The sequence below is a fragment of the Simochromis diagramma genome, unplaced genomic scaffold (assembly GCF_900408965.1).
Source record: "Simochromis diagramma unplaced genomic scaffold, fSimDia1.1 OVJJ01000320.1, whole genome shotgun sequence".
NCBI classification, from domain to species: domain Eukaryota; kingdom Metazoa; phylum Chordata; class Actinopteri; order Cichliformes; family Cichlidae; genus Simochromis; species Simochromis diagramma.
Window position 1 is genome coordinate 9,340,113 of NW_024386773.1, and position 13,299 is coordinate 9,353,411.

Sequence of the window (13,299 nt, forward strand, 5' to 3'; positions counted from 1 at the left end):
AATTTTAACGTGCAAATGAATGAAGGCAGTCCTACATATTTGCTTAGTGTGCATGGTGAAGGACATCATGATGAAAAACATGTAGTTCAGACATTCATAGTTTACCTGCAATAGCAATGACACACTCTGGCTCTACAGCTTGGCCTCCTTCATCCACAAACACATGCGAAAAATGGCCAACTGGGATCCCTCCAGACACAAGCCTCACAAAGACACAAACACACAGCAGCATAATCAAGTGCCGCATGGCTCATAACACGAAAAATGTGCCAGATGTCAAAGAGTGTTTAAAAACACATCATAATGGACACTTTACATGCCACACACTGGCTCTTACCTGCCAGCTGTGACCATAGTTGTAACTACGACTTTGTACTTCATCGTAACCTCTTTCTGTGGAGGCACAAAGCTGTCTTTGCTCTCGTCCCAGTTACAGTATTTCTGAAAGAACCAAAAAAAATATGAGAACGTAACCTTTTGTTCAGCTTTCCCATAGTGATTACAATCACTGATTCCTCAGTGTGATCATGAGGAATCTAGTGAAAATGCGGGCATATTTATGGGGCTTGCTGAGACAAGAGAATGCAATGGCACTCTATTTCACATGTAATTCTTAAACATTATGGGCTGTGTATACATATGGATACACAATTAGTCCATATGTAGCTCACCAGCAGACTCTTGGGAACGCTGTTTGGGTCTCGGCTGTTGGCGTACACGCGGTAAATCTGATGAGAATCCATGTTTACTTGTAGTCTCTCACAGAGCAGGTCGCATGCACTGTTTGAAGGTGCACAGGCGAGGATGTGGGCTGATGGATCTGCCTTGCTGACCTGACAAGACGAGCAAAATAAAAGTAATTACTTAATAATAACAGGCTTGTGTGCGAAGACATAACATGGTTTATAGGGAGCCACAGGCCTTTGCCTCACACCCAGCAGGACCCGGTCTGCGGCTGTCACTTATTTCAGAAAGGCACCTAACCTGGCAGATGTGCACAGAATTCAAAGTACATTGCACCAAGGACATACAGCCACAGTATTCGTCCTATAGTAAGTACAAATTTCTGAGAAACAGTTACAACATCACAGATAACATCACAAATTATAGCATTGTTGAATTTTGCAAGCCTTTTATGTTAAAGTTTGGTTTCCAGTTTGTTTTAGTGTTTCCTGAAGTGAATCAATTCCAAAATTTCCCACCATTTATCCAGTTCAGAGTCACCGTGGGGCTGAAGCGCATCCTAGTTGTCACAGAACGAAAAGCAGCTTACACCTTGTACAGTTTACCAGTCTTTTGCAGGCCCAACACAGAGAGATAAACAACTGTTCATACTAATATTCACCCATGTGGACAATTTAAAAATCACCAATTAATCCAACTCACATGTTGTTGGACTGTGGGAGGAAGCTGGAGTATCCAGAGAGAACCCAGGCAAGCATGGACAGAACATGCCTACTCCAGGACCGTCCTTGCTGTAAAGCAACTGTGCCAACTGCGACATTTGTTGGCAATGTAAAATCTCTAAATTGAAAGTACTAATACTCATAATACTCGAGAGCAAATAAGCAACTGGTTCAAAAAAAAAAAAAAAAGAAAAGAAAATCTCTTAGTGTGTTTCTAATATACAGCGAGATATCTGGGAATCACCTTACAAACATGCCAACACATGCTGATTCCTATGCAAAATCTGTCTTGCAAAGAGAAATCTTACTTGTGTAAGTTACTTGTATAGACGCAGGGTTGCGGGGTAGAGCAGGTCACCTGTTAACTGGAAGGCTCATGGTTTGATGGTTTGATCCCTGGCTGCAACCCAAAGTAGGCCAAGATACTGAATGTGATTGTTCATGAAGTGTGAATATTAGACAGAAAAGCACTTAGCATAAATGTGTGAATGGGGGCATGAGGCAAGTTATATAAAGCACATTAAGTGCTCAGAGTAGAAAAACGCCAAAGAACCACCCATCAACCTTTTACCCAATTTAGACCTGTGAGAAAAAAAATAAAATAAAACACCAACTTAAACTATGGATTAGCAAAAGATTCGTTTGATTCTGAATAATCTGCCAGTCCTGCACTGGCAACCTGTCCAGGGTGTGTCTATGACCGTTGGGATGGGCTCTAGGCCTCCAGTGGTCCTGAACTGGACCAGGAATCAAGAAAATAAATGGATGGAATAATAAAGTAAATATCAAAGATTCTACTCAAAGTAACAATATCAAATGTCTTGTTCAAAATCCAACAGCTTTAAATTTGTTACAATGTAACAGCCAATGAAGAACGAATATGTTTTCTGGCAACTCACAAGTAAGATATCTGATTAATCTCTGAAGATCTCATTCATACAGATCTTAACTGCATGTAACTTTATACCTGATTGATTGCTTCAACCACAGTGATTGTCTTTCCAGTTCCAGGAGGCCCAAACACAAGATGAGGAGCTGGTTTCGAGGATCCAGCCACAATGCGCTGGACTGCAGCATGTTGCTCCGGGTTGTTTTCCAGCTGTCGATTAAACATCCTGGAAAGAGATGTAGAAATGGATTTTTTACACTTAGCATAAAAGGTGTGTAAATGTGTGTTTAAAAACCTGTTATGCACCTTGTGCCCATTTGGTTTATGGCATTAAACCAAAGAGCAGTAATCCCTCCTGTTAATGCAACATAGTGGCTAAATGCCCAGGAAAACAACAGAGAAATGCTGCTGAGGCCACACTCTCATTTTCAGAAGCTCACTGTTCTCCTACCACCAGTACCAGGCAGAATATACAGTAGGACACAGTACAATTCAATGTATCCGTAACATAAAACCCTACATGGCCAAGCTCTCGCAAATATTGCAGATTACTGAGACCTTATTAATGCAGCTGGTCTCTTCATTATTTGTGGTCTGTTTTTCCTTTAATATATATGTACAGGAGTGTGTATGTATTAATGAAAGACCATGCGTTAGCATTTCTGAGGATCTACCCTTATCTTCACTTTTGTGTTTTGATCCAAAACTGTGAAGCACTTTGTAACTTTTAAAGGTGCTATACAAATAAAGTTATTATCACTATTGTCATTAAATGTGGTTAAGTGTTGCATTTATAGATGATGCAGTGCATACAAATAGGCACCGGACCTGAGTTTAGGCATGGGCACACTAGCCACTGCTGCACCCGATGGAAACAGCACCTCCTCAAGTTGATGTTTTACTGCCAGGTCTACAGCCCTGTGTTGTAGCTTCAAAGGGTACCGGTTGAGAGTAAACTCCACATTAAACTTCATATTGCTGATAAAGATCTGCAACAACCTGAAATGATTGAAAAGTAAGCAACAAGTTTCTCATTGTGGGTTCTTACTCAACATATCATTATTCTAGCTCATACTTTTTTGAGAAACCCAGCTTCACACTGTCCAGTTCTACTCTGTGAACATATCCGGTATACACAGTAATGGGCTGGACGGTGTCCTCAGATTTGGATACTCTCAGACAATCTCCTCGAAGCACAGATGGCCGATTCTCAGCGACACCAGGAACCTGTCGGACAACATCGATGTTGGGCCATTGATATGTTTTTAAAAAAACTACAAGTCTGCAGGTGATTCAGATGGGTAGATATGACAAGCTAATTAAACAAATCTGTGTATGAGAACTAGATCGTATAATCATCTGTACAAGTAAAACGGGAGGAAGGTCATCTAGCTCCTTCATTAAGAATACAAGGTCCCAAACAAATAAAATGCATTCTGAAGTTTACTGCCTAGAAGCACAATTTACAAGTGAATTCAATGCTTCAGAGATGCCAGCTGCTCCAGCAAAAATAGAACCACTGCAAACACAGAGCGTAGCAGACGGTGTTCTAATTAAAATCTCTTTACTCTGAGTTTCAGGAGTTTTCTGTTGCCTTGGTCTTGAGTCATGGTTTGATTGAGGAGATCATACTTTCGGATGTCAACCTCCATCTGTATCTCTTCAAGGTGCAGCAGGAGGTGAAACCGATGCGAGTAGTTCTTCATCTTTAAGGGACAACTGAGGAGACCCCTGGATGTCAATGCAGAGGTAAACGGTGCATTTAACATTGGGTTAGTTCTATAAAATACTCATCACAGAAAATGCATAGCTGGTTGTAATGAATTGGGTGATTTGCTCACTTCACTGATGCAAGTTTCTGTTTGGCAGTTGGAGAGAGGTACTCTGAGTCTTCCATCCTTCGTCTAGCCAAATCCTTCAGGTCATTATGATACTTGTAGTCTCCTAATTTCACTGCCATCTTCAAAGGCACAAAAGAACTGCAGAAGAAGAAAACAAAACACCATATGGCTGTGATCAGTTTCAGAAGACACAAGGTCGCTAAACCCTCAGGGACAACTTGTTGATCTAAAGTCCAAGTGAGCAAAAATGCTTCAAAGTAATTTTTACAATCAGTTTTGAAATGCATTACCTGTCAGGTGGTACTCCATCTACTATAATGGTGTCAACAGGCTTGTAAGCAGCCACCCGAAATGGTTTATAAGGAGCCACAGGCCCTAGCTCCACAGCCAGTGGAGTCTGGGCTGCAGCTTCTATCTCCCTGACAATGCAGAAGGGCACCGATCCAGGCAAATCTGGGCAGAACTCGAAATACATTGTGGCAGGGAAATATCCATAGTGGTTCAGAATGTACTTAACCTCAACTTCATAGCTCTCTCCTGGAGGGAAAAAAAAACGAAAGAAAAAAAAGGAAGAATTTGTGAACATTAGCTAGTTTATTTCTCTCATTTCTAAAGGCAGAGAAGAAGTCCTCAGTGTCTCACCAGGACAGAGGAACAGCGGAGATGCTCTGGTCACTCTCCTCTTATCCTCTAGAGTGAAACAGCGGATCCTGTGCAGGGCAGTGTAGTACGTCAAGTGGACGTTGTCAGTGCCTTTATTGACAATGTGGAACCTGACAACGAACGGCTCCCGCAGGCGATCCACAGCGAACTGAACCTTCCCACCGGTCTCCACGGGGTCTGATGTGATCTCGATGCCGCCCTTATCAGCCGTATGCTCTTTCCTGCAGGTGAAGCAAGATCAGGCTGCAATTTTAACAACGACAAGACAAGATTGTGCCGAATCACTGAAAAACCAGTGTATTTGGTAAATAAAACGTAACGTTTCATCAAACCCACTTATCCAATGACTGTCTGCTATTAAACAGGTAGAAGGTAATAAAAAAAACCATCAGATGCTCCTGAAAAGAAGCCTTTTTACCTTCATAGTGGATTCATATCATGGACTATATGATCTTTGTGACTGAGTGATATCAGTAAATCACTGACACCCAAACTGGCAACGATTCAGTTTACACAGGAATACTTCACCACTGACTCAGATTAAAACTGCTGTGCAGTTAAAAAGTTGCACAGGACTATATTTATGCAGGGAAGTTAAAAAAGGATCACGAAACAACAAAAGTGTAACTCACAGACAGGTTTTACAGTTCTGGAAAATTACCACAGTTGGAATCAGTTTATCGCTTCTCATCTCATCATCATCTTCTATCTTTTTCCTTTGACTTGTATGTCATAAAACAAAGTGCTGATTATCAGTTCTAAAAAAAAAACAACCCTCCTGATAAAGCCAGTTCTCAGGAATACCATGAAGGTTTTTTTTTAGCTCATGTCTTGTTTTCTTTGAGTTAGTCTTTGTCTCATCTGCAGGTGGTTTAAAGTGAAGCAGAGAGACTCCTGAGTCATACCAAGAAGAGAAAGCAGCTCTCCCCTGCACTGGCCTCACTCCACAGGTTACCAATCAAATACAAAATCTGCAAGTTTCTAAATGTTTTAATGTCATGATAAAATTACTTTGTTTTAACTTGTGTATCTGTATCTGAAGTGCTTGTTAAACCACTCTTGGTCACTTAAAAATGAAGAATTGTGACATAAACACAAGCACATTACACCCTTATCAATAATCTGCGCTTGCACATCACTGACAGGCAAACGCACCCCGAGTCTTAACATGGCCTCTTATTTGCTTTTATGACAAGAACCATTCTGAAACAGATGTTGAAAAATTAACTTGTTAGTGCTCTCTAATGGACAAACTGTGCAACATCATTTCTTTTGTTAAGGCCCCTCCCACTCTGCTTGTAGTTTCTTATGTTTTGTTTTTGTTTTTTTTTTCCTTTTCCTGTATGAGCCAAGGCAGCTGATTAGTGTTAGCAAGCATCTTACTTTAATTCAAGGTTATTCTTCTGAACTTTAAGCTGATTCTTGACACCAAGTTATCCTAAAAGGTAGCGATCATCAGCTTATATTTATTCATGCTGATGCAATAAGAGATACATTAAAATCTTAAATGAACCAATTACATGATAGATACTCAATACATTTTGGCATGTAGATACGGTCAAGATCATCCGCTAAGGTTCAAACTGAGCATCAAAACAGGTCAGAAAGGTGCTTTCAGTGACTCTGAATGTGGCACGGTTAGGTTTAGAAAATGCTGATCTTCTGGGATATTTCTACACTGCTATCTCTGGGATTTGCAGATAATGGTCTAGAAAAGATCAAATATCCAGTGAGCTTCAGTTCTCTGGGCAAAAATGCCCCGCTGATGCCAGAGGTCACTGGAGATGGCCAGACTATAAGCTGATAGAGAAACGTAAAAGCAACTCAAACAATCACTTAATACTGAAACTGAACTACAGACGATTTGAAAAACATTGCCTGAATTGAGGAATCTCCACTTCTGTTGTGACATTCAGACACTAGGCTCAGAATTTGGCAAAAACAGCATGAAAGCAGAGATCTATCCTATCTTTTATCAACAGTTCAGGCTGGTTGTTTATATGTAATGGCACAGGGGAGATTTTCTTTGCACTAACTTGGCACAGTGGAAATGCCTCTAAAATACTGAGATACCCCTACTGAAGATAAATCAAAGTACATCAACATTTTTTATATTCTATAAAGTCTATAATAATAATGAAAGAGATTCTTCCATAAAAAGTGGTTAAATTTACAGATATTGTGATATCCCATAGTTAAAAACCGAATGACGATGTGCTTAATATATTTGGTAATAGTTTTTGCTGTGATTGTCGCAGAAACCTCACATATGGTTTGTTGTAAAGGTCTGACTGCACTAAATCCAGTATTTTAATCGGCTATAGTCACTGTTTTATATTAAAAACGATAAAATGCACAGGTGTGAAAGGGGTGCTGTCTTACTAATGATATTTTATTCCTGCACAGTTGGCATGGAACACCAATAATTTCAATGTGCACGTACAATGACAATAAAGGCATTCTATTCGATAAAATATTATCAAAACATCTTTTGCAAAGCTATATATTGCCATTATATAAGCTATAATAATATGAAAGCAGAGTCCGACTGGCTGAGGGTAATTTGATAATTTCAAGCCATTACAACACAAAGTGTAAACTGACCCATCCCCATGAGCCACAATCTTTACAGATGTCTTGACATTTCCCATCTCATTACTGCCAAGTCACGCTTTTAATGGGATATTTCTCTTGGACATCATCTAACAGCAAATTACATTTGACTTTACCATGTATTTGTTTTATGTCAGCTACTTTTGTGTTTTTAATATGTCTATATTTTTGTCCTGCAAAACTAATCTGTGTTCATGATCAGAACTAACTGGATGCTTCCCAACAAGCCACAACATTCATGTCTTCAAGCTAATTTGCATTAAAAAAAAAAAAAAAGTATGTCACAAGTTGTTCAGCTTGGCATTATTTTGTGTTTTTTTTTTTAATATACAGGGAGTGCAGAATTATTAGGCCAGTTGTATTTTTGAGGAATAATTTTATTATTGAACAACAACCATGTTCTCAATGAACCCAAAAAACTCATTAATATCAAAGCTGAATGTTTTTGGAAGTAGTTTTTAGTTTGTTTTTAGTTTTAGCTATTTTAGGGGGATATCTGTGTGTGCAGGTGACTATTACTGTGCATAATTATTAGGCAACTTAACAAAAAACAAATATATACCCATTTCAATTATTTATTTTTACCAGTGACACCAATATAACATCTCCACATTCACAAATATACATTTCTGACATTCAAAAACAAAACAAAAACAAATCAGCGACCAATATAGCCACCTTTCTTTGCAAGGACACTCAAAAGCCTGCCATCCATGGATTCTGTCAGTGTTTTGATCTGTTCACCATCAACATTGCGTGCAGCAGCAACCACAGCCTCCCAGACACTGTTCAGAGAGGTGTACTGTTTTCCCTCCTTGTAAATCTCACATTTGATGATGGACCACAGGTTCTCAATGGGGTTCAGATCAGGTGAACAAGGTGGCCATGTCATTAGTTTTTCTTCTTTTATACCCTTTCTTGCCAGCCACGCTGTGGAGTACTTGGACGCGTGTGATGGAGCATTGTCCTGCATGAAAATCATGTTTTTGAAGGATGCAGACTTCTTCCTGTACCACTGCTTGAAGAAGGTGTCTTCCAGAAACTGGCAGTAGGACTGGGAGTTGAGCTTGACTCCATCCTCAACCCGAAAAGGCCCCACAAGCTCATCTTTGATGATACCAGCCCAAACCAGTACTCCACCTCCACCTTGCTGGCGTCTGAGTCGGACTGGAGCTCTCTGCCCTTTACCAATCCAGCCACGGGCCCATCCATCTGGCCCATCAAGACTCACTCTCATTTCATCAGTCCATAAAACCTTAGAAAAACCAGTCTTGAGATATTTCTTGGCCCAGTCTTGACGTTTCAGCTTGTGTGTCTTGTTCAGTGGTGGTCGTCTTTCAGCCTTTCTTACCTTGGCCATGTCTCTGAGTATTGCACACCTTGTGCTTTTGGGCACTCCAGTGATGTTGCAGCTCTGAAATATGGCCAAACTGGTGGCAAGTGGCATCTTGGCAGCTGCACGCTTGACTTTTCTCAGTTCATGGGCAGTTATTTTGCGCCTTGGTTTTTCCACACGCTTCTTGCGACCCTGTTGACTATTTTGAATGAAACGCTTGATTGTTCGATGATCACGCTTCAGAAGCTTTGCAATTTTGAGACTGCTGCATCCCTCTGCAAGATATCTCACTATTTTTGACTTTTCTGAGCCTGTCAAGTCCTTCTTTTGACCCATTTTGCCAAAGGAAAGGACGTTTCCTAATAATTATGCACACCTGATATAGGGTGTTGATGTCATTAGACCACACCCCTTCTCATTACAGAGATGCACATCACCTAATATGCTTAATTGGTAGTAGGCTTTCGAGCCTATACAGCTTTGAGTAAGACAACATGCATGAAGAGGATGATGTGGACAAAATACTCATTTGCCTAATAATTCTGCACTCCCTGTATGGAGGATATCAAAATATCTGTGAATTTCAACACTTTTGCAGTAAATATTTTTTATATCCCTTTCATATATTAGACACCCCAGAGAACAGAAAAAAAACCAATGTTTATTTTGTTCTTCTTCTCGTTTGGGTATCTTGATACTTTGGGGGCATTTCCACTGTATACTACCTGAGTATTGGTGCTGACCATGTCACTCCCACTATGACCATAGTGATGGTTGCTTCCAGCTGGATAATGCACTATTTCATAAAGCTTAACTCATCTCAAACTGGTTTCTTAAACATTACAGTGAGTTCATGGTACTCAAATAGCGTCCAGTCATCAGATGTCAACCCAATGGGGTACCTTTGGCATGTAGTAGAATGGGAGATTCACATCAGAGATAAGCAGCAACTGTGCAATGCTGTCATGTCAACATGGACTAAAGTTGCTGAATATGTGTGATTAAAAACTAAGACAAAAAGCGGTCTAGCAAGGTGTGGCTAACAAAATGGTTGGTGAGTAATTATATTTTATTAACCATCACTGGCCGATATAAAACCCTAGTAATCGGTCTTATCTGTCCCATATATTATCATTTGCCAGCTGGCAATATTTACAGACACACTAGCAAAAATATGTGCTCCACTTACACCTAAGAGTGGTTTAGAACCCACACCTGGGTGTCTTTTGTCTATGAAAGAAAACCCACAGTCATGGGAAGAACATGTAGAATTACACACACACACGTAAGTACTATTCCTAGAAGGCCCTGGATTAAAATCCACTATATGGTCAGGGCCTCTCCTTGTGGAGTTTGCATGTTCTCCCCGTGTCTGCATGGGCTCTTCCTCCCACAGTCCAAAGACATGGATTTAGTGGAGTTAGTTTAACTGGTGATTTTAAATTACCCATAGGTGTGAGTGTGAATGTGCATGCAAATACTTCTCTGTCCCTCTGTGTTAGCCCTCTGACAGACTGGGAACCTGCCCAGGGTGTACCTTGCCTCTCACTCTATGGCAGTTGGGACACGCTCCAGCTGCCACTTATCCAATTCGGATAACCCTGAATTGGATAAGTGGAAGAAAATGGACAGGTGAAACTTTTTATGCAACATGACGTTTCTTCCGAATCTTCACGTCATATAAACCAACTAAACGAACACGCCCTGCTCCTCTCTTGCTTTATTCTCACGTAGTCTTTTGTGCGGCAACACCCTGCTTTATTGTTGTTATATCATGCTCCTACATGAAAAAGCTAATTCCCATTTATGAGGGCGGGTCTGAGAATTAGAAAAAAACCTTTGCAGCGATGATGGGATAGAGAAACATGTAATACTAACTCAAAATGCATTTTACCTGTTCACCTTCAACTTGCGAAGGATTTCTGATGCAAGTTTTTTCTTTGGGGTCAGCACAGGTGCCACAGGGGTGGAGGAGCCAGCAGGTGTCCCAGCTGGCATCTGAGGGCCAGAGCCCAGATCCTGTGGCTGAGCGGCCCGGGGCCTCCTCCATTGGTCACAGTACACGCGAAACTACAAAAATAACAGCACAGTTCCCTGTTCTGATTCTCCATTTTCCAGGAATGGGAACAAAACATACCCAAACTCATCCCATCATAGCACTGACTAATATATGGCACAGGGAAACTTGTACTCACTGACCATATCTTACCTGAGGTCTGGCATTAATGTAGACTTGTCCCTGCCTTATCTGGGCTTTGTTGAATTTCACAAGCGCAAAGAAAACATTGGAAAAGTTTGGATCTTTTATTCCTTCTCTGCGAACACAGGAGAAAGAGGCTGTTGGACACAAACCAGACCGGGTGCGTGGGACACACGGTGTTTAAATGCAGCCTACCTGCCCCTGAATTCGGAGTTGTAGATGTCTTTAAGTTCCTTTTTGCTGATGCCGGATACCCTGTCTCCCAGAAATTCAATGAAGTCCAGTCCGGATTCAAGCGAGTCTTTAAGCGACGGCATGTCGAGGTGCTTTTTCAGGCCGCTGTCACTGACTGCCGACTAACAGAAAGTGAGGAAGTTCATCTGCTGGAAACGAACGCTTCTGTTTCCTCGAGTATTAATGTGACTGCTGGGTGCAAATGTGCCTCAACAGGGAAGAAATTTCCACGTGCTGTGTATTTTTTGCGCAATCTATGCACAAATTAACGGTGTTTGGAAGTTTAGCAACGATTTCTTGTTCATACTCTGGTTTAAAATGTTTACTAACTAATGCATAAAATCTACTACTGTGCGCATTTAGCGCAAAGCCCGGTTTTTGTCAACGCTCGCCAACTGTCCCAGTCAGGGATCATCTGTAAATGCGCTACGCAAGTGGAATGAAAATACTCCCGCACAGAACAAAATCCTTCATCCTGTGGCTCGAAAATAAAATGATTTAGGGGGGAGTGTTCGGTTTCTAAATATTAAAATAAAGTGCATAAATTATCATTTTTATTTATGGGCTGAATGACAAGTAGCTTGCGAGAGCTGCCTCAGAGCTGTAATTGCTCGGCAGTCCCTGGGCTGGATTATATAACCTACGTGTGGCGTTTGTCCCGTGATACGACGTGTTTCCGTCGATTTCAAACAGCAACATTTAAATAAATAAATATCTTTCTTTTAGGATAAGTTACGTTCATAATAAGGATTACAGCTGGGAGGTGGAGAAAAAAAATTTCATCGTTTTTTTCGTTTGGCTAACTTTGTTACATCCACTATTTTCAATAGTTTTGCATCTACACACGGCCACCACACCACTGCTTGAAAGCTCGCCTTTGATCATATCTTTTTATTGCATAATAGTAAATGTCCGTGCTGTACTATTTTTCCTTATTTCGACAAAAAATAATGAGGTGACGCGGCTAAAGACAAAAAGCTTAAACATTTGAAAAGGCATTTGTATCGTCTGCATTTTCTCACACTCAACTGGCACTGTTTGGTAAAAATAATAATAATTTAAAAAAAAAAAACAGCGAGAAAAATACAGCAAATGATAAACTATTTAACTGTTACAAGTGCGCGTTTTGCACAAAGGGTCGAGAATATTTCGTTTATGAAAAGAAACAATAGCAGCAAGTCACTCTGTACCATCAAATACCATCGATGGTATGTTTGCTTAGACATGAGTAACATAAAGGTCTCACCACTGCTGTCTGGTCTAATCTTAATTTATGTCACAATTACAGGCAAATACGATCTGACTAAACCAAGTAAACATAAACACACTCATACTTTAATCCTAATAAACCCATTTTACGATCAATATGAGTGCACAAATCTAATAGGGGCACTACAGTAACTATTGGCTGTTTGTTTAGACCGCTTATTTCAGCTTTTTTTTTTTTTTTTTTAAAGATACATAATCTTCATAAACTATTCACAATAGATGTTGTCTGTATGCCAAAGTTCACTGTGCATGTAAAAAAAGAAAGAAAAATAATGATCTATTTCATATCAGTGTATATAACACATCTGTATTTGTATACTTTGATGAGAGCACAGAAAAACTTGATCTAATTAGCCAGCTGGTCTGTAGCCAGCATTTTAGAAATCCCTGCAGCACACACAGGTATAAGAGAATGTTTACCGAGTCCAAGATTTAAATTAGAAATATCAAAAATGATACGTGATAGAGGAGGCACGGTGGTGTGGTGATTAACACTGTTGTCTCACAGCAAGAAGGCTGTGTTTAAAACCAGTTTGGGGTCTTTCTGTGCCTGTGTTAGTTCTCTCCAGGTACTGCTGCTTCTTCTATAATCCAAAGATAAGCATGGGGTTAGGTTAACAGGTAATTCTAATTTACGTTAAATCCACGCATATGGTTAAATTATTTAACCATATGCGTGGATGTGAGTGTGAATGGTCATTTGTCTCCATGTGTTAGCCCTGTATACCCTGCCTCACAACATGTGACAGCTGTGATAGGATCCAGATGCCCCACCATGAACTCTGAAAGCAAATAATTTCACTGATTAAAAAAAAAAAAAAATCCCAAAACAAATATATGACAAGTGC

General features: G+C 40.2%; 1 protein-coding gene across 2 annotated transcripts in view; it reads right to left on the bottom strand.

The window, feature by feature from the left end:
- The window catches only part of mov10a (Mov10 RISC complex RNA helicase a), an 18,605-nt gene extending 6,837 nt beyond the window's left edge, over positions 1 to 11,768 (bottom strand). The window contains exons 1-13 of one of the 2 annotated variants that reach the window (XM_040007021.1): positions 11,144 to 11,764; positions 10,958 to 11,063; positions 10,643 to 10,818; positions 4,779 to 5,020; positions 4,427 to 4,673; positions 4,137 to 4,274; positions 3,864 to 4,026; positions 3,371 to 3,522; positions 3,124 to 3,294; positions 2,374 to 2,521; positions 672 to 833; positions 338 to 441; positions 106 to 203 (exon numbers count right to left, since the gene is read on the bottom strand). In XM_040007021.1, the coding sequence (XP_039862955.1) occupies positions 106 to 203; positions 338 to 441; positions 672 to 833; positions 2,374 to 2,521; positions 3,124 to 3,294; positions 3,371 to 3,522; positions 3,864 to 4,026; positions 4,137 to 4,274; positions 4,427 to 4,673; positions 4,779 to 5,020; positions 10,643 to 10,818; positions 10,958 to 11,063; positions 11,144 to 11,265 (2,029 nt within the window). In that variant the 5' untranslated portion in view covers positions 11,266 to 11,764. Of the gene's footprint in view, positions 1 to 105; positions 204 to 337; positions 442 to 671; positions 834 to 2,373; positions 2,522 to 3,123; positions 3,295 to 3,370; positions 3,523 to 3,863; positions 4,027 to 4,136; positions 4,275 to 4,426; positions 4,674 to 4,778; positions 5,021 to 10,642; positions 10,819 to 10,957; positions 11,064 to 11,143 lie in introns of both variants that reach the window. The other variant, XM_040007028.1, reaches the window with a different exon arrangement.
- Positions 11,769 to 13,299: the final 1,531 nt, after the last annotated feature.